The sequence below is a fragment of the Eucalyptus grandis genome, chromosome 2 (assembly GCF_016545825.1).
Source record: "Eucalyptus grandis isolate ANBG69807.140 chromosome 2, ASM1654582v1, whole genome shotgun sequence".
NCBI classification, from domain to species: Eukaryota; Viridiplantae; Streptophyta; class Magnoliopsida; order Myrtales; family Myrtaceae; genus Eucalyptus; species Eucalyptus grandis.
In genome coordinates this window covers 54,035,563-54,057,782 of record NC_052613.1, presented here as the reverse complement: position 1 = coordinate 54,057,782, position 22,220 = coordinate 54,035,563, and the positions used below count along the sequence as shown (strand labels likewise).

The 22,220-nt window shown below is 42.0% G+C and overlaps 3 protein-coding genes across 3 annotated transcripts; all 3 read right to left on the bottom strand.

Moving 5' to 3' along the window:
- Positions 1-6,519: 6,519 nt before the first annotated feature.
- On the bottom strand, positions 6,520-7,281 carry LOC104433770 (arabinogalactan protein 13-like). The gene has a single exon (XM_010046636.3). It carries the CDS (start codon positions 7,090-7,092, stop codon positions 6,913-6,915), a length of 180 nt encoding a protein of 59 aa, XP_010044938.1. The 5' UTR covers positions 7,093-7,281; the 3' UTR covers positions 6,520-6,912.
- A 3,654-nt stretch (positions 7,282-10,935) lies between these two features.
- LOC104433769 lies at positions 10,936-14,654 on the bottom strand. Its single transcript, XM_010046634.3, has 7 exons — positions 14,138-14,654; positions 13,574-13,660; positions 13,199-13,456; positions 12,913-13,077; positions 12,753-12,806; positions 12,518-12,664; positions 10,936-11,690 (listed from the first exon to the last, which is right to left on the bottom strand). The coding sequence occupies exons 1-7, from the start codon at positions 14,342-14,344 to the stop codon at positions 11,313-11,315; spliced, it is 1,296 nt and encodes a 431-aa protein (XP_010044936.2). The 5' UTR covers positions 14,345-14,654; the 3' UTR covers positions 10,936-11,312.
- A 6,477-nt stretch (positions 14,655-21,131) lies between these two features.
- On the bottom strand, positions 21,132-21,437 carry LOC120290797. Its single transcript, XM_039307223.1, has one exon. The coding sequence runs from the start codon at positions 21,435-21,437 to the stop codon at positions 21,132-21,134; it is 306 nt and encodes a 101-aa protein (XP_039163157.1).
- Between the last annotated feature and the right edge of the window lie 783 nt (positions 21,438-22,220).

The following is a 22,220-nucleotide window of genomic DNA, read 5'->3' as shown; positions in this document are numbered from 1 at the left end:
GGCTTCAAGGTCTTCTGGTGAGAGGATTTGGTTCAGTCTTGACGAGGATGCTTGTTCATGAGCCCAATGTGATGCTTCTTCTTCAGCCCAGTTTGTATTTTCATCTTCTTGAAGGTCAGGAATTCTTGGCTGAGGCCAATTGGATGGTTCTGCATAGAATGATGTGTCAATGCTTTGGAATTGTTCGTACGGATCCTGGATCAGAGGTCCTCCAAAGCGTGCATAGGGGTCCTGGGTGGACTGGACAATGTCATCTTCACTTGTCATTTCAGGCTCTTGGAACGATGAGGCTTGTCTCGTATTGTCCGAGTGCTTCCTTAGCTTCGGTGCTAGGTCATAATGATCCCACGTAGTGGGTGCATTATTCCAAATATCTTCGGGAATGGTCTTGTTTTCCCGACACAGATTCTTTGGAGTTCTCGATATTCGCTTTCACGTGAGTCGAACAGATCTAGGATAAGATTTGTAAATCCGAGCTTCTCGACTGTTCAAGTTAGGTTTATAGGATGTGGTTCCTATTTCCGGTGGTGCATTGAGAATGCTTCCATTATTTCTGCAAAAATTCCAAGGACGTCGAAAAACAGGATGGTATGGACTTCAGGGTTTGGCGTCATCGATCTCAGTTCTTTTTCTAAGTCTTGTTTCCAACACGTAGGGGGATAGAACCAATTTAGAAATTCTAAAAGATTTCTATCACATTCATTTTCAATGTTTCTTCCGAGCAAGAATATCCTCGTGAGGTTAGCAATGAATCTTACGGTTGGGATTTCAAAAGCTATTAGATACTTATTGGTTAAGTACCATAATAACGTTTTGAGCTGCTTAGGAAAATCATCTTCCTTCCGATAAGAGGATGAATGAATGGATAATTCATATTTAACCCAAAAGGATAGAGAATCGAACCTCCATTGAATCGAATAGGTCCGTGTGGTTTTGCCACATGAGGTTCTCCGGGTTCTCGGCAAAAGTGTCGTCGTTCGGGATTTGTTAAATAATCTCCCTAGGGGTATTTCCAGCTTTGTGAATCTTTGATGTTCTCGATTTTGTATTTTACTCCATGATTGAGCATGTGGAAAGCGGTGCCTTTTGATATACATGTTGATCTCGGGCTGGTGCCTTTGGCCTTGATAAGAAGTCGGCAAGTACATTCTTCTTTCCAGAATATGCTTAGTTTCAAAGGAGTATTTTGAAAACCATTCAGCCCATCTAAGCAGTTGTGAATTTGGAATCTGCTTTTGTTTAAACTTGGTCATCTGAGGGAAAGATGCCATGTCTAATTCCACCAAGAAGTGGTGGCCAATGAGATGAAACTCAAACTTTTTTATTCCATTTTTTTTGCTAAGATTTCTTTGAAGGTGGAATGGTAATGCATTTCAGCTTGAGAAAACTTTTCACTCTTATGGGCACAGAGAAGTCTCTTACCATCAATTTCTTCAAAAAGAACGGCTGCCCAGTATTCATCACTGGCGTCAGTTTGGAGAATTCGTTTGCCTGTTGATGGTATTTGTAATGGTGGGAGATTCTGCATAATTTCTTTGAGTTAAGCAATTGCTTTGGTCTGAGCTTTTCCCCAAGGTGGGGAATTCTTCTTTAGCATGGATTGTAAGGGAATCAGAAGCTTTGCAATATTTGGGACAAAAACCCTGAGATAGTTAATTATCCCAAGAAATTGCTGGACTCGTTTTGTTGTGAAGTTATCCCTGAGGAAACTTCAATAATTCTTGAGCGATATGTGGCCCCGGGGTAATATGTACCTTTGTTAAGGTGCATACCAAGAAATTCAATTTCTGTTTGGGCAATATTCATCTTTCTTTGCGAGAGCATAATACCATGCTTCTTTACGATTTCTGCAAACTGCTCAAGGAGTTGGCAGTGTGACTCTTCATCAGGACTGTAGAGCAGAATATCGTCAATGTATACAGCTGCACTTGATAGAATTGGTTGGAAGATGCGACACATGGCCTTTTAGAAGAGGGATGGTACTACCTTTAAGCCAAAAGGAAGAACTTTCCACTAGAAGTGTTGGTTTGGAATACAGAATCCTGTCTTGGATCTGTCTTCAAGATGAATGCCCAATTGCCAAAATCCGGCTTTGAGGTCGAATTTGGAATAGATGTGGGCCTTGGTTAGACCACTAAAGAGTGAGTCTCTAGATGGTAAAGGGAATTTATCGTCTTGGAGGAAAAGATTGAGGGGTTGATAGTTGATTACCAATCTCATTTTTCCTCTCGTTTTGCTCGGCACGCTTATTGACATAAAAGGCTTCACAAGCCCATTGTGAGTCAGAAACTTCAATAAGGCCTTGTTGCAAAAGTTCCGAGCATTCCCTTTGGGCTAAAACCAAATGTTCTGGCTTCATTCCCATGTGGCTCGCCTTGGTTGGGTTTATGTCTTCATTTTTTTTTAAAGGAAGGCGAACAAAGAACTCCGGATTTTTCCATAAAGGATGAGAGCACTTTTGAGCAAATTCTCGCATGGGATTCCGAACAAGATTCTAACAATTTTTGCATAATTGGATCTAGTAGGCTCATTTCAATGGAAAACAGTCTCTGGATATTAACAAACTCAGAGAATTGATCTTTATATCTAAGACATTTTCCAGGAATGATGCGAAGCTGGGAGATTTGAGTCATGATATCCCACCCAATTATCAGATCTTTATTGGAAAGGTTAGATCCAAAAATCTTTGTAGTTATGGAACACTGCGGGAAGAACTGGACAGTCACAGGAGTGGTTCTGACATTTGTGGAGAAAGTATCTCCTAACGCAGAATTGAAGTATCGGATGTAAGGGGTCCAGAATTCTTCAGGAAGGATTTTGGTATCTAGGATAGAACAACTTGCTCCTGTGTCAATGAGAGCAATAACGGTGATAGGCTTAGCAAACTTTGATGTAAGGATTTTTACGGGAAGTGTGGACGGTGAGTCGGCTCGAAAATATGTCAGATTTGGTTCGGGGATGATGGTGATATGTGGAAAATTTCTTCGGACTCGAGTCGACTCGGTTTCACCGGAAGTTTGGTAAGAGGGAATGGCACAAAGAGTTTGGTCGATGGTTCTTCATCAGAGAATAAGGATTCAATATCATCATTTTCGAGAGAAATACCTATTTCGTTCTCAATATGATGGATTAGATGATTCGACCTTTTCTTGCTTGAGGACAACTTTTGGCAAAGTGTCCTTTCGATTGCGAGATGTAGCAACGATTTGATTTCTTGTGGCTTGTGCTATCCTTTCTTTTGCGTAGGTATCGCCATTTCTTCTTTTCCGGAAATGCTTGGAGCCATGTTTGGATTTCTTTATCCAAAACTTCTTGTAGTGTTTCTTCTTCCGAGAATACTTGCCACATGTACCATCACGTCTTTCTTGGAGCATTTGATTTTCAGCTCCCGACGGGAACAGTGATTCAAGGCGCTTGTCATACGTGATGTATGTCCGCACCATCTTGCGTTTTAAGCATAATTCTTCTAGGCATAGATGGATTTCTTGCTGTATTTCCCCTAAGGGAATATCTTGTACCCGTCTTTGCTTTCCAAAGAACGATCTTTCAACCATCCGGGCAGTTCTTTCGGGATGGAAGTAAGGAAGACATGCTTCAAATTTGGGTGCTCCAACTTGATAAAAGGTTTGAAGCATTAATTTAAAATGCTTATCAAGATGTTTCTTCCGGAGGGAGCAGCATCTTCTTTCAAAAAACTCTCTTCTTTTTATCTCTATGAGATCACCGGGTTTTTCCACAAAGACATGATATAAGGGAGTAAGGGCATGGCTGAAATTAGGTGACATCAGAAATGAATCGGTCTTGTTCAAAGTGATTGCCACGAGAACTTCGGGCTTCTGTAAATCTTGTAACAAAATTGTACAAGACATCATTCATATCATGATTGGTGATAGACTGGGTCTTCAGCCATGTATGAAATTCTTCAAGACGGTGCGGCCATTTCTAGTAAGGAATGTCATCAATGGTGAAGAATTGTTTTGATGTAGTGGACACATGGGGAGTGGAGTTGCGAGTAGGATTGCTTGTCTGACCCATTTCCATATCAGAATAATCGATTCCATGTCATCATCGGTGGGTCGGCCATGAATATGGATGAAGTGACGGTGCAAAGGGGAGGGTATCGGCAGGAATTGAGAAGGATGAGGAGGAGGAAAAGGATATTGAAGACTCTGTTTCAGTATCATGAGAAGTTTGTTCTACTGGGAGCAAAGTCTTGGGAGGATCAGGTTGTTCAAGCTGTTGAATAACAGAGTCAGGTTCCTAGGTCCCTAAATCCTTTAGAAAAGATTCTAATGGATTTGATAGCATCATTTGTTCTGGCTTTTCTCTTATAACAATGGAACTTAATCTTGTAGGTGATGCTTTTTCAGGTGATGCCTTTTCTTTTCCCCTATCTTTGCGGGGTTTTGATACGATTTCGTAAATTTGCCATATCCGGTTCTCTTCTATAAGGATCGGGTGGAATAGTGGCAAAAATAGAGGTATGAGGTGGTGGGGGTAAATACCCGTTTTAACAGGAGGTGCTAATGGGTCGAATGGTCTCGAACCTTCCTTCTTCAAGAAGCCGGATTTGGGCCCCGAGTTTTTCTGGGCTGTGGATTTTCGAGATAATGGTACCCAAGATGTTGTCCGATTCCAAGGCGTGGAGCCTTTTCTCGAATTCGAAAGTATCTTCTTGGTACTTTCATCATACCTTCGGAGGTTTTGTTGCACACTTCCAATTTTGGAGTCAATTGCCTTGAAGGCATTGTTTTGTGCTAACATAGTCTCTGATTGCCAATTTAGAACAGCTTCGGCGGCAGAGGTTTTTTTATGTTTCCCATATTCATCCACATCAGTGGGGGTAGGAATTTTAGGAACATGGCGGTATCTGCCATGAGGATCAATAAACTCTTCTGCAGCAGGGAACGAGAGTTTAGAACTTTCCTTAACAAGAGGAGGAAAGTCAGTATCCTGAAACATAGCAATAAAAGAAGCAGATGGTACTTCTTCTGGAATTTCGAGGAGGTAAGAATGCTTCTTAGCCCATTTAAGGATTGGCTTATAGAAGGGAGAGAGGACTTGCTTTTTCTGGGGAGGAGATGATGGTGGTGTTTTTGGTAGATCTGGTGAGTCCTGGGATGTAGTTTTAGACTCTGGTGGTGGAGGTGGTGTATAAGAAACCATGAATTGGTATTTGTCACATTCACCAAGAGTATCAACGGAGGAATCTCCATCTAAGTACCTTTGGAACATCTTATCCTTTGGCCTTTTCCGTTGAGGTGGGGGTCTTGCAAAAGGATCTACCTCATCGGGGGAATTTGTACAGTGAGAACATGATAAGTTTTAGGATTTGATTATATCTTTTGAAAGTTTTAAGATTCACTTACATTTTCATGATAAATTTTAAGATTTTATTTGCTAAAAGTTAATTGTATTATTCGAAGTTCAAATAAAGCATGAGTGCCCACCAATTTGGTGACCTCTTTTTTGATTGGAGATTCCTCAACATTGTCCAAAATTTTGAGGAGTTTGTCTGCTTGTAGAACAGCCGATGTTTCCCAATCTCACAGTTGTGCAAATCCACATGAATAGAATCTGAAATCCAAATGGTCAGTTGAATCAGTCAGGATTCGGCGTCGGATATGACTGAGAGGTCATGGGTTCGAGTCTCGGCCAAGATAGACTTTCTCGAACCCACCTCTGAGAGCCCTGGCCCTTTTGCCGGTGGTGAGAGGCAAGTACTACCATGGGCAATGGCGGTGATATCGCACCCCCAAATGCGCATGATGGTGCGGGGAACATTTTAAGCAAAGAGCTGGTCTCTGAGTAAGTTGGGTTTAATCCTGAGAGGCACAAACCGTAATGCGTATGACCACCCGATATCATTTGGTGACTTAATAGTTTCAATTCGAATGACAAGATCCAAAACTCTACAGTTAAACTCAGTGTGCCTAGAGCTGAATATTCTTTCCGCCCGGATAGAGCCCCTCGTTTTAATTTTCTCCCTGTCAGATGGTATGTACAAGCGTGCGGATTTGAGAAGTTTAACCGTAGACAGATTCGGCGCAAAACAACGTACGTGTTACATACTCCGCAGATGCAACTGGATGGGGACCACAATGTTCCCGGCTCATAAACGCACGAAGCTCATCCCCCACCCCACCCCACCCCCATGTGCGTCTTCCCCATCATCTGGTCTGAGACTCTGAGCCACATGCTGCTGCTGCTGCTGCTGCTGCTGCTCCGTTCTCATCCCACATTTTCTTTCCTTTCTTCTTTTTCCATTCTTTTCTTCTTTTAACGAGTAAATGAGCCGAAGAATGTCAAGAAATTAGGTAGGATCCGCGAGCTGAAATTCGAGCCATGAAAAATGGGTGCGCTCGTTTACGACATTTCTACTGAAAAAAACAATTACTTTGGAAGTAAGGATGCGGTAAAGCTCATCAAATTTGATTTCTACGGCCGTTCGAATTTTGGGGTTCTCAAATGGGAGTTTAACGATGAACCAGAGCACCAATGTCCCAACAGAAGAAAGGGGAGTTCGAATCCATGGAGCCCGAGGAATCTTATTACTTCCGAAGAAGGTTTTCATAGATAAAGTCACAACAGCACAGAAGGCATATCGTAACAATGCCTTCGAACATATGAATATGAATCAGTTCAAAAGAAAAGAAAACCAGAAACAAATCATCATCCCTTCATCAACAGACCCAACAACAATCTTACTAAAGTTCCTAACTTTATAATAAAAATAATGAAGAGAAACCAAACCAAACGCCCTCCAATCTCTCCTCCTCTCTCTCTGCCCTCCAATCTCTCTTCTCCCACCGCAAACTCATTAGCCAAGAGCTAAACAGAGAGAGCGAGCGAAAAGCAAGAGGAAAGAAGCAGTCTTGCCGCCTAACGTTGCGCCCTCATCCTGCGAGCAGCTCAGAACAAGAAGCCCAAGGCGAGAGCGGCCACGGAGGCGAGGAAGGTGGGGACGAAGACGGAGGCGTCCGAGGCAGGGCTCGGCGCCGGGGCTTCGGCGGCGGAGGCTGTCTGGGCGGCGGCCAGAGCCATGAGCACCACCATCATGGTCACGAAGAGCTTCATCTTCATTGCCTCCATCTCTGCGCTTCTCGGAAGGGTTGAAAGACTTTCTTGCTGGCTGGAAATGTAGGACAGAGACAAACAGAGAGAGCGCGAGAGAGAGAGAGATAATGCAGAAGCAATTAAGCGTCAATGACAACGGTCTTTGGGTGATGAAGGACGATGGGTCATATGCTACATATTTATACACTGACAACAAGACATCTCTCTCTCTCTCTCTCTCCCCCATTTTAAAAAAAGAAAAGAAAGGACAACCAAGAGAGAGAGAGAGAGAGAGAGAGAGAGAAGGAAAGAACAACCGAGAGAGAGAGAGAGAGACGTTAGGGTTTTGACAGAGTGGAAGGGGGGAGCAGAGTTGCCATACAGCTGTTTCCCGGGGTCCCCTCATAGCTTGTCCTTCCGGCTCCTGTGTTTTCATAGTCGCTTGTTTCTTTTCTTTTATTTTCTTTTTACATTGCCCTTGCTTTTTTAACCCATCACCGAAGTTTCCACGCCCAAAACATGAATCATCATTTAAACTCTATAAGCTTAACCTTAATACACTTCTCTTCCACACACCGTGTGCCATTCAAATCCAAAATGACTCTACTTCTCTTCCGAATGTTTACGCTAAGTTCCTATCTTCCGTTTTTGCCATTCGTGAGATTGAGACAAAACTAGAGCAACAAAATAAGAATACACGAGACTAAAGAATCCCTTTGATACGGACAACTGTGATATAGGTGTAATTACTTTGTATATATGCCGCAAGCTGTGATGTTCCATGTGTTTGGTAATAGGAATTCTGAAATCATATCTTGAAAGTATATAGTAAACGGTCACCGTTCTAGGAATCTAGCATTTGACCTGACCTTTTATGTTGCTTCTTGTAGAGTAGAAAAGCTACTTTTAATAAAGTTATACATGACACTTAAAATTATATATTTCTGTCTCGTCTCTCCTAACTTCGAATTCTTTTAAGCACTTTTTCGAAACTAAAGATGCTGTGGTTTGGAAATAACCACCAAATCATATTCGAATCCGGGGGGGGGACTCTCAACTTTCAAATTTGCCGTTGCTCCCCTTTCCTTTTCAGAAAAAAACAGAGAGAAAAAGGAAAGGTGGGTCATGTCGAGGGTTGAGATGCAGAAATCAAGAACAACCGAGGTTTCAAATTTTAAAACCAGCCTCGCAAAAGCTCCTCGCCAGTCAGCAGTACTCTCCTGTTCTACACACCATACAGTACCATCTCCCCTGAGCTGTGCATCAAGAAATTAGCTTTTGCTTGGGCCTGGGAAAACATTCGTCACCGAGACTCGAGAAGAACTCGTATAATCTGCTGTGGCTCATGTATTGTATTTCTATCTATTCTGTCTCCTTCCTTTTAATTAATCAGACAGGAAACAAGAAAGGGATTCTTTAAGGGGGTGATTGGAGAGAGGACAAGAGGCAAACTCTGTGCTGGCATGGAGTCAATTATAGGAAGACATGGGTGACGCATTTGGAACTCTCTCTGATCATGTGCAGCCCACCATCACTGATATTTTTCTGCAGATGTCAATGATTTCGTCCACAACACAACACCGCTCAAGCATAACCAAATTTCACTAACATCCACATGATTAGTTTAGGCTGAGCTGTGCCTGTCTTTCTTTATACAAATTGCCCTTTTGAAATGATTGATTAACGGGTAACTAGTTTCGAAAGAAAGATGTTCAATTCTATAGTAATTGGATTTTTTTTTTTGTGATATATGCTTTCGAAACTTCGAATTGTTATCTATTACCTAGAGGTAACAAATACTCTTAAACTTGTTAACACGACCCATTAGAATGAAAAATTTGCTGTGCGATTGATGATTAGGCATGTCCAGTCTACATTTCCTCCACGATTCCCTTGCCTTTTGGAGATGATCTTCCATGCAACATAGATGCATTTGACATAAATCACTTGAGTGAGTCATGTAATGTTTGCGTTACATAATTAGATATCCTTATTCTGACAATGACGGTAGTAATAAGCTAGCACTAAAAGCACAAATCAGCAATTATCTCCTTTTCCTCAAGTTGTTTTTTTTTTTTATGAAAAAAACCTCCTCACTTCTTAAGTGAAAAATGGAAAGCTTGAGGATCGACGTAAGCAATTTCGTTCATATTTTGCTCCCACCAGTATGTGCAGGCACGATGGCAGTAATAGAGAGAGGGAGAGAGAATCAAAGCTAAACACTGAGGGAGGCTTTTCTCTTTTCCCTGATAAGCTCCAGATTGTACAGTAGAAAGCTTGATTTACCTTCAATCGTGCAATGAATCGGGGCATGAGTGAAGGCTTATCCTTTTGAATTAGCAATTTTGTTTTTCCTTTAATAAATGATGAATATGGGAAACCTCAACTCAACGACTTAAGAAGATATAAATGAGCAAAATATTCCAATCATGATGTCTGAGCCATAAATTTCGGGCTGAGAAAATATCAAGAACATCAATGGCCTCTGTGGGCTCACCCAAGAACCTGAGTTTGCACTCAGTCTTATATGCATGGCCACAAAAACAAGAACAAGAACCTCAGCATTTTAAGCAATGGGGTCAGAGGTCCACGAGTTCAGGTTCACCACCTGATGTGGAGCATCTCTTGTGATATCCCACATCACTTCTGTGAAAGATATTTCTAAGTATATCTAGCATTTAAACCTATCAAAATGTGTCATAAATTCACTTCTTAATTATTAAATGACTTATAAATGAAAAAGTTATATTGAGTAAATGGGTCATAAATGGGTTTGAATACAATATAATTGTTACATATATTATAAATGAGTCACAAATGAGTTTATAATTTATTTAGATTCAACCCGTTTTTATGAATCTATTTTCAATCTCTCTCATTTTTACTCAATCTCGGGCTTACTTACTTCGCACTCTCACCTTAGTTTGGCTACGAGTTTTCATAAATTCAGTTAAATATTAAATTGTTTTAGTAATATGAGTCGAGTCGAGTTTGAGTTGAATATTAGTCCAGTCGAGTATAGGTCATAGATTTGCATTACATGAAAATGATTTAAAACATGTTAAATGGATTTATTTGAGTCAAATCATTTATGACCCGGCCCAAATTTGACTTGACTCACCTGTTTAGTGGAGTACTACCATTGCGTCACTTTAGCTATAGGTGTAACAGTAAGCAAAAGGCACCGGACCTTCATTCATCAAGAGTTCGATAGAAACATTCCGGCCAATTCCGCTTTCAGTTTCTTCTTCCTAGCAATGGGCTATGATTAATGAGCATCCGCGACTCAGTGACAGGAGGAAATTGCAGACTTTCTGATTGAGCAAATCTTGATCTACTTATTGTAACCATACACATTATTTCACCTTAATGGTATTGAGCTTCTTATCTTTCTGTGCTACTTTCTTTGAACTACTTTCTTCCCTTGAAAGCCATCACCGCATCGTTTCCTCTTCGTTCATTCCTTTTCGGTTATTGCATTTCTATCGAGACTACTTACAGCGAGACAAATGTCATTGAGTCGCCCGTGTAATTTATTCAGCTGCTTGCGGTAGAGTTAAATTTCGATATAAATGATGGAACGACTTCCATAAGGTCTTCCTGATAATAATGTTGAGTTCATGTGCATTTGAATGCAATGGGGCAGAGCGAGCGAAGGGGAAGTGCGGGGACTATTGAAGGACACATGCGCAAAAGCATGAGAGAGAGAGAGAGAGAGAGAGAGAGAGAGATTCTGTCATTCTGACCTTCGCTCACATGCAAAGTTTTCTTCCTTAGCCCACATACTTTTCAGTGCACTGTTTTTCATTCTTGGGACCCCCATACCAGACCAATCTTTTTCTCGACTAAAGCGATTTGCGAGAATAGCAATAGCTTATGACGAAGATGATATCTAATTCTGCACCAGCACTTTATATTACAGTTGTAGGGGGAAAATGACTGAAAACAGAAGGCCAGTCCATACAGCAACAAGCCACTCAATAACTACTCAAACGAAGAGACATAAGATCCACAGATTAAAGAGAGAGAGATGATCAAAGGCCTATTTTTTATTTTTCAGGCTTTTGACAGACTTGGTCAGGTCTACAAGCACTTAACTCTAAACTCAAAAGAAAGTCAAAAACTTCACACTGAACAAAAAGGTTACTTAGTTACTAGCCTGACCACTGATTTTAAGGACAGGTGGCATGGAGGGGATGCATTTTATATTTCATACCATGGACTACGGAGAGAGAGAGAGAGAGAGAAGGTATGGATCATGCGCATTTTGGGTTTCTACCAGGGCCTCCATAGTAAAAGTAATGGCCCCAATCTGCGTTACTGCCTGTCTGGACATCGTAGCAACCGGATCGCTCCGTGAAGGTGCCAATTGCTTTCGGGGCCCTGAGATTGTTGGAGCCATCGACGATCTGAAGGTTCCTGAAGTAACTCGCCTTCCCGAACCCTTCTTCAGGGAAATGGCCGCTTCCCATTTGGGTTGATGTGTGTTCGCCGCTAGGTTCCGTGTTCACGACCTCGCCTCCCCACTCGACCATCGATGCGCTGTCTCCCAAGTACGAGAACAGGAATGAGGGCCAGTAGCCCAGAACATAGTCGTCCCCGAATTGCATCCACCAGTGCCCTTCATTCGGATCCTTGAAGAAAATCACCAAGCAAAAGGATTTCATTATTAATGCATTCAACAAACTTCTATGGAGCTCAGAACTACACATAATCAACGACACGACAAAATAGAAACCACTGATGTTTTTTTGTCTTTCTGCTACCATGAAGAGCTACTCCCTAGATGCCTTATGCCCTGTGAGACAGAATTAACTCCATGCAAAAGCCAAATCCAATGAGTAATAACAAATGCTAATCAAAACAAAATCGATGCCTCTTGTGCCCTTTCCAAGGTAACAAGGCCCTAATGGGAATTTCTAGTGAGGATGCATACCAATATACTTATTTTTATTTCTTTAATCTATCTACCAGACAGCATTGGCTCCCATACGCATGTTTACCATACTCTCGATTTTCCCGTGTTTTAATTTGACAATCTTCTCAAAAAGAGTGTCCGAGGGTGGGGTGCTTTGGCATTTACCTTCCAGACAATGAAGGTAGCTACATCTTTCAACCTCTAGATATCTTGGACAGATCAATACAATATTAAATCTGGTTAAAAATACCAAAACAAACAGCACAAGAAAATTGCTAATCCAGACAACACAGATGTTTATGATGTGTGTACTGAATTGCCTTGGCTCAATATGGCTTCAAGTACTACCAAGTCTGCATACCAACGCACCATTTGCCATATTACTAAATAAACAGGAGAATTTCAAGGGGCGCTTGCATGGATGGATTGGGACAAAAACTGCCATTTTGCTTTGTTTCAATGGAAAAATCTTAAAAGTGCGCATTAGCGCCTTGCTCAGTATGTTCAGCCTAGATCTAAGCGTGGGATGAATTGGTACTTTACCTTCCAGACGAGTATACTGACATCATACTGTGCATTACGGTAAGCGGAGACCGGCGATATGCTGGCCCCCATCGCTATCTCGTTGTTGATTTGAATGAATCCCGAACACAGGAGGTTGTAACAACCCGTCGCTTGATATGCATCACTCTGCCAATTTTGAGAAGAGAATGAGTTCCATAAATGAATCACTGCGACTTTGGACTTCGGAACGCGAGATCCAATGATACAAACTTACAGTCCAGTAAGAAAAGAGCCGTGTGTTGTTATCACCATAAAGTTCTGGACTGACCTGCATGGTCCAAACAACGCAATCGTTAAATACAAAAGGCATGTGCATGTGAAAATAAATCATCAGCCTCCATTTCCCAGAGAACCCCATGTCCAATCTACATCACCTGCCAACCAGCTTCAATGCTGTTGAGGTCTTCGCCGAAAGAGCCTCCCAAAATCCACAGCTGAGACAAGCTAAACTCGTTGGGTCGCTGTATCTTCGGTTCCCACACATTTATGGTCGCTTTGGCTCCATAGTACTTGCCCCCATTGACATAAGCTATTGCATGCTGGTCACTCCCAAAATCAAGAACCAACATTTTATTAAAGAACACTAACTAAAGACAAACAGAAACAGCCACTAAAACAAAGCAAAGAAGTTGGAGGAAAAGAGCTAATCATTATCTTCACCTGATGGCCTCCTTGGTTGACAAGATCAGGATCAGCAGACTTAGGCTGAGGTATAGTTCTGTGCTTCTTTCTTCCATATTTTCTGACTGAGCTTGCTCTGAGAACATCATCCTTCTTCGTTCTCCTAATGGGTATGGTGTTCTCTGGGCATTTACCACTCAAGTGCCAGAGCTGAGTCACTTTGTTTCTCCTTCCCTCCCCTGCTGTGGACACCTTGTTCTCATCATACAGCCCTTCTGGGTGATAGTTAGGTCTCGTCTGATCACCAAATAAACCCCATTTTTCGTTTCAAATCGCATAAAAAAAAACGATGACGAGAAATTCTCACCGAAAAGGGGGAAAACAAAAAGTAAGATGAACAGGAAACATGTGCACCTGAATTTTGTGGTCTTTCATGAAAGGGTGATCAAACGCTGGCTGCTCGGAGATATGGACGCAGTCTATTACGTCCCCATCCGGACTCTGTTAGATACCCCAGAAATTAGAGAAAAACAAAGAGAAATTCACACTATCAACAACTTGAAAAAAGAAAAGAAAATTAAACAGTCAATACAGCTTCCATCTGAAGAGCAGATACATCATTTAAAGAAATCAAGAAAATTATCTGAGAAAAGGAATAAGTAGAGGAACGAAACACTGAGAAGATCGCCGCAGCTGGAAAGTCAAAAACCAAAATGCCACTTAAAAGCGAGGAGTTTCAAAATTCAAAACTCGAAAAAAGTGAGCACTCAAAAGCCCATTTCCTTTCGATCAGCACGGGAGCTGAGACTTTGCTGAGACTTTTCTCCTTTCCTTTTTTCTCATCCCATAAAAGCAAAGCGCATTTTCCCCCCTTCCCATTTTCCTTCGCACATTCCTCTCGAACTTCCTCCATGGAAAGAGTTCGAGAAGCAAGAGAAGCAACAGCGAGAACACAGAAGAGCCAGCACAAAAGGCGACCTCGATGCTCTTGATGGCGGGTTTGTTGAGACGCCTCAAGTGCTTCTGAACTTGGAGCTTCTGCTTCGAGCTCCAGCTCGAGCTCGAAGAAGCAGCAGCAGCGCAAGCTACGGAGACGAGAGCGAAGCTCCAGAGGGCGCAGAAGGTGACGACCAAAGGCCTCGTCTTTCTTCGCCGGAGAGAGTGGAAGCCACCAAAACTTTCCATGGCTCGAGCGAGAGAGTCCAGCCGAACCCAGAAGGATTTGAGCAAGACCCTTTAAGGAGGAGGAGCTATAGGTAGCGCAGAAGGCGGAGGTGGAGCTGAGAAGCCAGTATTGCGGTTGCGCTGTGAGACCAGATCCTCGTCGTCACCCCTCCTTAAAAAAAGCCAACTTTTCGGTGGGATCGGGAAGGTCTCTCTCTCTCTCCGCGCCACCACAAAAATCCAACGTAACCGACTGCTCTTTCTCCCTCTCCCTCTCTCTCGTGCAAGTCGCTGCTGATCGTGCGTCTTGTTTTACGCTGGTGGGGAAACGGATTTCACCCCGCTTCAATGCGCTTTCAACTCCCCCTGCTATTTGAATTAGAGTTCACTTTACAAGAGACGCTCCTGCAACGTCAAGGTAAATGAAAAGATCATCATTTTCAACAGTACGTGTCGACTCGTTCTTGTTATATATAATCAATGCCATTAGAAGAAACCAGAATACTCTTTTTAACAAAATATTATTAACAAAAGGTTTTGTTGGCAAGTGCCTTTATGATATTTTCGATATTTTGGAAAGATTTGAAAGCAATTTATGTATTCTTTTTCTCCATACGAATGGTAATTAAGTTTATCATTTTGCTATGAAAACATTGGGTTGTTTCGTGGGACGGTCCAAGTTCTTTTCTTGTCCGTGTGAAACATGGATGTTGGATGGGTTTTTTGGATAATATTTGGACATAGTAACATCCTTTGATGTTTTGGCATTAAACTTAGAAAGGGGTAAATCACCAAACGACAAAGCACGGACCATGGAGGAGCCATCGGGCCTAAGGAGACATGGTCGTCGTATGATGATGGAGCGGGGACCGTCCTACTTGGTAGCGGTACTAAGCCTTCAAAAGCCCCGAGCCCGCACCACCCTCTTTTGTCGTCTCAACAACTTCGTCCGTCCCTTTCGGAAAATCTCCCATATCGCGCCTACTCGCGTAAACAAACCTCATGCACAATCCCAACTAGAAGGGCAATTTCTTATTCGAGGCATAGTGCACATACATCGAATCTACTATATTGGATCGATATGACTGATGGTTTCACTGGATCCAGATAAGAGTTTTTCAGATAAGTATTTGATTTTTTGGCCATCAACCATTCATGAGTCGTTTACATGTCAATTCTCAAAAGTTTGTCATCTAATCACAGCCGATCGAATGTCTATGCGCACTATTCTAAACACTTTTCACCCGTGAGCGGGGTGCGCTTCAACAGTGAGCCTCATTGGTGATTCACTGCCATGAAAATGTTCCGGACCTGGGGCGATTTAATCATTGAAGCGTTGATTTCGTAACCTTGATTATGTGCGGCTTAGTGGGATCTCTTTCCCCTGCACATCATTGCCCACTTTCAGCAAGTCCATCTTGTCTTTCGTCCATGGAATCCAACGTTTCCTACAAAACCCATCCCGGAAAAAGCAACTTGTAACTTCTTTAAGCACTTGGGCACTGGTGTGCTCTGGTAGGACGTCGATTGCAACCCATCAGCATCACCACATCACGGGCTTTAATCCGCGATCACGTTCTTCTACCCAAACGAAGATTCTTCTGTTGTTGGCCCACTGTTGCAATATATTATTTTGTGATGTCAGGGGAATTTGAGATTTTCAATAATTGTTGCATGTAGTTCTTCTGCAGGTTGCAGATGGTCAATGTTTCATCGTTTCTGGTTCGCTCAAGCAGGGGTTCTCGTCTACCCATGATGTAAAAGCTTCCGCACGCTTGCATAGGAAAACACTCGGCATGGATTCTGATCAGTTAACTTAGTACATGACTGACTGTAGATTGTCATGAGAATCGTACATCCCGCAAAATCAATAGCTGTGATCTGATTTCCCTCGATTCCAACAAAAGAAATCCTATTTTCGCACCGGAGACCTAATTTTTTGGAACCACTTTAATCTACCGGTCCTAAGTCTTTTTAGGAAGGTTAGTTTGTTTGCACCTCAATGCTGTTTCGATGTGATCTTTGACTTAAGATTTTCATCTTTCAAGTACTGCAATTGCGCTTTTACTCGACGTGAAATGTTTCAAACCTTTAACGAGGGGGAATAGAAGACAAATGCATGGTAAGTTTGGTAATTTGAAATATCATACTTTATTTTTTAATTTTTATGAAGAATCTGCAGATAAGCAGAAACTCATAATCCGGAAACTAAGGCTGTGTTTGGTTCAGCATTTCCAAGAGGCTAGCTCCTTGGGAAATGCTTGACCGTTTGATTCAATTTTTTTGTTAGTTTTCAACTTTCAACTTGCTTTCAAAATCTTTGAAAGCCCAAAGCTAGTAACGATTACTTTTGGGCTTTCAAAGCATTCCGCCGAATGCTAAAATTATTTTTTCTTTTTCAAAATTATTCTCACTAATTTTTTATATTTTTGATTTTGCCCCCGTTTTTTTTTTTTTTAATTGAAAAAGGAGGCAATCCTTCATCGGTTTGGTGAAGGGCTACGGCCGCCGGCGAGCCATATTTGGCGTCGGTAGTCGTTGGTGAGGTCGCCCGAGGTCGGGTGACCTTTGGTGGTCCTCGGGCTGGGTCGTGCGACCTCGGGCAACGGCTGTCAGCACTAGATCTGGCTCACCGGCGGCCGTAGCCCTTCGCCAGTTCAGCAAAGGGTTTAGTTCAATTTTTAGAAAAAGAAAAAAGAAAAAAGAAAAGAAAAGAATATATATATACCTATCAAAGTCCATTGCAAAATTTTTCTTTACCAAATGCACATTCAACTTAAAATCCATTTGCAAAAAATTCTTACCAAATACAATTGCATTTCCCCAAATAGCTTTGAGCTTTCAGCATTTGCATTGGACTCAAAGCCCAATGCAAATGCTGAACCAAACGCAGTCCGAGAATCTTTCAACTAAATATTACAATTCCAGTTCTTTATTTTCGCTATAAACTCTTATGTAACCCCAAACAAAATAATCCCTCCCAATCTTCTCTATCCACATTGAGATAACCCATGCTACTTCCAGCTTTGGCTTTAGTTTTCTGGCAATCATTCAGGTAGAAACAGTTCAATTTTTCTCAATTCAACTACTTAGGCATCAACGTTTTTGATTATGCATCTTTCCGATCAAGATGACAAGGTAAAGCTGCTGCATTTTAAGTCCGTCGTCACCATTCCGCACATTGTCATATCAAAGGAAGAGGAGGCGATCAGGGGGGAAAACGACAGGTGAGAAAAAAAGGGGCGAAATTATTGGGTTACCCCAGGCCATGTGGTGGACGTCCAGGCGGGACAAATCAGAATTAATTGTGGGTGTAGGAAGTGGGACTCTTGCTTTTTATATAATTGGTACGACAAATCGTGTCCTTTGGAAAGGGATTTTCCATTTCTGAGGAACGTGGTTCGTGCGCATAATAGTGGAACATGTGAACATGCACTGAGCTTCGACAATAGCTATGTAGATGTGCCTGTCTGTCACGGGACCCCATTTCTGTTAATTTCATCAGTAAGGTCCCCGGCTTACGTAGGGGAGGACAGGGATGATGATGATGCGAAGAACCGGATGTTTCTGACGGCGTTGTAGGCACAGCCTAATCAGGACGACAAAAAGAAGGAAGCTTCCTTCATTCTAAGAGGAAAATGCTCTCATGGAGTTCTGCACTGCTTGCGATTCTGCAGAGTGAATGAGAGACGCACGGTGCGGGTCTCCTCTGTTTTGGGGGTGGCCTCATTGCATCCGAACAGACCCAGAAGGTCCCTTGCCGGGGCGCAGTATGTCGAACCTGTGAACTTAACGATCTCGGTCACGGGACCATTTGGTGTGTCAATGAGTGAACCAATGACGGGATGCTCTCCAGCAACTTGTGAATTGACCGATCCCTCTCTGATCCAACCCAAGCCCTACCCTAGAAAGTGAAGTGAAAAAAGGTGGAATAGGCAGCCCAATGTCCACTATCAAAACATAAAACTACTCCCACTAGTCCTAGTCCACCTTTGTCCCCTTTCCAATCTCCACCTAAATTTTTTAACAGATCCAGGCATGCTCACTCACGGTCTATTCGATTCATGAATCATGCCATACAACCACAGGACCCCAGAGGGAAAAAAAGAAAAGGAAAAGGTAAGGGACCTACACTAGTCTCCTAGTCCATCCTTACCACTTCATGAATAGACTCCAATGATACCAAAAAAAAGGCACCCTTAATTAATCAGATACATTTTCGAAAGATAAATGGTCAGAAAGGGTCACCTGCGCGCGCTCGTAGACATGTCGGCAAGCTGAGAAAGCCCCGGTTGAGTGACAGCGTCAGCTGTCCTTCAATCAGAACACATATACAACAGGGACATTGGAGAACCAACGCTAAGGCCGGCCCAGATTTTCAGTTTGTATTTCGACCTGAGTCAATCTGGAGTGGCCTCATCAGCCAGCAGAAAACGGAATTCTATCTTGTCTTCATCAGACACATTCATTTCTACCCACAATCAGAACCATTAAACTTCCTGAGGCTTAACTGTACTATGAAAGACTTCAGAAAGAGAAAATAGGCAGGAAGATGATATGACTCTTCCCTGTAAACATAACCTAGTCACTCTTCAAAAATTCCCAACCTAAGCTAATACTTCACAGAGAAACATAATCAAATACTCAAGAATACATAAGTGGAATGTTCTATAGTGTAAATGTCAAGGTTGTCCTTTTGAGACAGTTTGACATACTTGAGGGATACAGCATTTCGCAGCATCATTACTAACAAATACAGGCACCACCTGGAAGCTCCAACTTTTATGGCAATAATAAAGGAAGAAAGAAACTCAACACTTATGTTTAGAAGAAAAGGAGAAAATCATATTTTCTTATGATGAGGAAACCCCCCTTCAGAAGGTAAGACATGAGCCAAACCTGGGTGGATGACCTGCAAAGGGATTGTTTGCACTTGGTGGTGCAAGAGGTTGAATCTGTGCCATGTGCTTGATGCACACAACATGTCTGCTTCTTAAAAGCTAAACAACCCAACAAGGTTGAGAAAACAGAAAAAGATATCATTATTCATTTGTTCATTGTGTTATCTGCTCCCCCTCATCCTGTCGTGCTCTCATGTCGTGCCAATCAAAGTTAATTCAGAAACTCCCTTGTGTTCCTGTGCAAGGTTTCCAGTTACATGTTCCCTCTAGCCACAGAAAATGGCCACATCATCCAACTTGCACCAACATTCCTCAATTCATCCAACTTGCACCATCATTCCTCAATTATTCTACAAACCCTAAAGAGATGAAAGAATTTACTTCGGCATCAACAAAAATCTAATTCACCCTTGGTCCTCAGAAACACCAGATAAAGCTTAGGCAGCTCACTATAGCCTTTACCTCAAACTCAAAATATGGAGTCCTTGTTTGCAACACAGACTGGCGTACTGCAAAAACAACCAGAAGTTTCTGAAAAATAATGTCATCCTTGCATCTTCTTTCCTTAAATTTTGTCTTCCTGGTGGAACATTTAAGCTCACAAGCTGGAAATTTAGGCATGCGGCAGCCAGTCCTCTTCCATAGACAACAAACCTAGAAAACCTTAATTTGTACTGAGATCTCTGCTTTTGTGATGTTTTAAACAGAACCAGTTCATCCCCTTGACATGGATCTTGTCCACATACCACAGGGAACTCCAAATGCATCTAAATGAATAGGGAAAAGAAGCAAGTTGAATTGGTTTGCGCATACATTCCCGGTCCTTTGGCATCCTAGGCCATAATCAAACAAGAGACTCACTACATAAATGGAATCTAAAAAATTTCAAGGCTTTCCCAATTTCCTGGAAAGTTTCTTCAACTTTACTTTCAACAACTGAAAAAAATAAAAAGACTGAAGATTAAGAAGGTGGTCACATAACTACATGACAAGATTGGCAATAGAAGCCTCAAGCCAGGCATAAGCATACTTCTATCCAATAAGAAAATCTCACTCAAAAGCCTATGCAACTAAGAGAAGCAATCTCCTCAGTTCTCTGCTCCTGAACAAGCAAATGGGTAATGCAGCAATAAGCAACTGAAAGCATGACGCATTAATTGATAACATAACAGGAGAAGGATGGTTTCTGCATCGCAGAGTGCACGAAAAAGAACACTGCAGTTGCAAAACTTCATGCCTTACTGAGGAATGCGACATTTGAGTTTTTCAATACCTCCAAATACCCTAATATAACTGATGAGGAATCTTATCACACACGTCCAATTTGGGTCTACCTTGAATTCTCTTATATCATGGTCTTTGATCTAGATGGACATGGTGACATGCACATGAACACATTGCCCAATTTCAAGTTCCAATCTTGAGCTTCCAATTTAATTCAGGACACACACCAACAAAAGACTCTAGTTATCATGTTTGCATATGGCAATGGCAATCCCATCCCATATATATCACAGTTCATAGAGCCACAGAACAATGTGACCAGCCTAACCACTTCAATACAGGCAATTATCAGCAAGACCAATACTGAAAAACCAAACTCGATATATTCACCTCCTATCCCAAATTAACCGAACCCCATTCAATCTAGTCGCTGACCAAGATAAACGAAATCACAGAGAAACAAGAATGAAAACACGGATGCCATATATATTAATAAAACACAATAAACACTATAAATCTCCACCGGAGCCTCCCCAAGAAAAAAGAAAAAAACTTTATAAAAAGAACGAAATAGAGAAAACGCAGAAACTATCTGTATAACAGAAAAACACAAAACAAAGAGCAACCCAAAAACACGGGTTGGTGGTGAGGAAGTTACTGTACAGGAAACCCACCCGGATCAATCAATCGGAATGCGAGTCGTAGCTGTAGTCGTTGTAAAAGACGGCGGTTTCGCTGCTGCTGCCGTCGTCATCGGAGTCGGAGTCGCCGGAGACGTAGGAGTAATAGTTGGAGTCGGGCGGGGGCACGCAGATAAAGGTCCAGATGAAGAGGGCGACGCGACCCAGCTGGTGGAGAGGGAAGCAGCAGACGAGATCCAGCAGCTGGTCGCTGCTCACCCGCTCCGCGATCGGAATGCAGACCGCGCTCTGCCACGCGCGGGCGGATTCGTGCGCGACCCTCAGTATCATCACGCCGTTGAACACCATCCTTTTCTCGTCTTTTTTCCCTTCCTCCCTGCTGCTGCAGCCCGCGATTGATTCTGGTGTTGTCAGTGTCGTCGAATCTGTCTGGGAAAATGGTCGGACCGTGTCGGAAATTCCCGATGAATCTTCTGGGGTCGGATTTGGATCGAACTGGTTTGGATCGTGCCTCCCTGATGGGTTGCTCTCCAGAAAGTCAATGTTGGGCTGGTTTTGTCTGTATTGGGTTCTTGGAAAGTCTCGATTTTTTTGTTGTCGTTGGGAAGGTGTCTTTCTTCCCCCACATTTTCTTTTTGTTATTCCGTATGGTAGAATTATATAATCGAGCAAGAAAAATAATTTAGAATATCCATTATAATAAGTTTTATAGCCTACGTACAACAGAGTATCATAAGACAATTTACAAAACATGGTTCCGGAATTATAATTAACTAATTATGAGTCACAACAAATTACAAACTATGGATTATACATACTGTTACAAAATGAACAACAACAATTGTTTTAAAATATAGGGTTGATACCCTAAAAAACCCCAAACTGGTACACATGTGACAAATTTACCCCAAACTATTTTTTTGACCATGAAAAACCTCAAACCGGTACACTTGCGACAAATTTACCTCGACTGACCATAAAAAAAATCCTAAACTAGTATATTTACGACAAATTTACCCTAAACTAATTTATTCAACCGCAAAAAACCTCAAATTAATAAATTTATGACAAATATACCCTCCGCTAAATTAGATTAATACTACAAAAAAATCAAAAAAATTGTAAACTGTG

Coding starts and splice junctions, on each gene's coding strand:
- LOC104433770 (XM_010046636.3), bottom strand. CDS start 7,092: ATGGAGGCAATGAAGATGAAGCTCTTCGTGACCATGATGGTGGTGCTC.
- LOC104433769 (XM_010046634.3), bottom strand. CDS start 14,344: ATGGAAAGTTTTGGTGGCTTCCACTCTCTCCGGCGAAGAAAGACGAGG. Junction 12,665..12,752: donor GGCTCTTTTCTTACTGGACT/GTAAGTTTGTAT, acceptor CAAAATTGGCAG/AGTGATGCATATCAAGCGAC. Junction 11,691..12,517: donor TCAGTATACTCGTCTGGAAG/GTAAAGTACCAA, acceptor ATTTTCTTCAAG/GATCCGAATGAAGGGCACTG.
- LOC120290797 (XM_039307223.1), bottom strand. CDS start 21,437: ATGGTGTTCAACGGCGTGATGATACTGAGGGTCGCGCACGAATCCGCC.